General features: G+C 51.4%; 1 protein-coding gene across 1 annotated transcript in view; it reads right to left on the bottom strand.

Moving 5' to 3' along the window:
* Window positions 1-122, bottom strand: part of GUITHDRAFT_148618 (hypothetical protein) — a gene marked incomplete at both ends in the record, with an annotated part of 2,579 nt that extends 2,457 nt beyond the window's left edge. The window contains one exon of the mRNA XM_005819365.1: window positions 57-122. Within this exon, the coding sequence (XP_005819422.1) occupies window positions 57-122 (66 nt within the window). The remainder of the gene's footprint in view (window positions 1-56) is intronic.
* Window positions 123-1,180: the final 1,058 nt, after the last annotated feature.

Genomic DNA, 1,180 nt, shown 5'->3' with positions numbered 1-1,180 from the left:
GGAGGGAGGGAGGGAGGGGGAGGGAGGGAGAGAGAGAGGGAGAGGGAGGGACCAACGAGCAGGAGGAGCAGGAGGAGCAGGAGGAGCAGGAGGAGCAGGAGGAGCAGGAGGAGCAGGCGCATATTTCAGGAGTAAGTCCAGAAATAGAGGTTGGAGCAGGAGCAGGAGCAGGAGGAACAGCATACAGAGCAGGAGGAACAGTTACAAAGTTATTCGTGAGCACGGCTGGACGTCATGATCCTCATCAACAACGACATCTTGAAATAGGAGCCAGAGATGGATTCTATGTTACAACTCACTGATCAAAATGAGGTTGATTTTGTAGTCACTAGATCTGATCTGTTCTGACCTGTTCGTTCCGATCGAATCCTAGAGTACAACAAATCAATTCATAATTGCAATGACAAGATAGCTCACAAATGAATCATCGAATGATTTAATATGATTCAAATCGGTAAAGGCAAGATGATTCACACATCTCCACGCCCCCTATCGCTCGACTTCCCTTTCGCCATCCTTTGAATTCTCTTGCTCGCCATTTCTCGGTTGGACTCCTGCCCCTGCCCTTGCCCCTCCTCCTGCTGCTGCTCCTGCTGCTGCTCCTTCTCCTTCTGCCCCTCCTGCTGCTCCTGCTGCTCCTTCTGCTCCTCCTCGTCCTCCTGTTGTCCTGCGGCTTTTAGGGCCGTTTCCAAGAGGCTGCCAAGAGAACCCGTCAAGTCTACCGGACTCACTTTGCCGTTTCCGTCGCGGCAGAGACACCTGGCGTTTAGGCAAGGTAGGACGGGATAAACTGCCGGTCAACTCACCCAATGGATCGTCGACGAAGCGAATTAATTTTTGTAACTTGCGTATGGGACATCGCCTCTCTTCTGGACTCAGTTCTTCGTCACCTGACTCGGATGCTGATGACGATAAATATGATAAGTAATCGAATTGGTCGAATTGGTTGTCTTGAGGTCGCCCTTCACCGCATAGGTCGTCCTGTACACTCCCTCCTTCCATGGCGGGAATGGCGCTGGAATGGCGGGAATCTGGGCGGGAGGGCGGGAATGGCGGGAACAGTGCTGAAAGAGGGGAAACAGAATCTGAATCTGTGCGAGCAGACGCATTTATGAAGGGCAGCATTTCAGAAATAGAAACTTCATTAGATCAGAATATTCGGGAATTCGGGGCAGTGAAT

Source organism: Guillardia theta (assembly GCF_000315625.1).
Source record: "Guillardia theta CCMP2712 unplaced genomic scaffold GUITHscaffold_227, whole genome shotgun sequence".
Taxonomy (NCBI): Eukaryota; class Cryptophyceae; order Pyrenomonadales; family Geminigeraceae; genus Guillardia; species Guillardia theta.
Note: the sequence above shows the minus strand (reverse complement) of the source record. Positions and strands in the feature narration are given on the sequence as shown.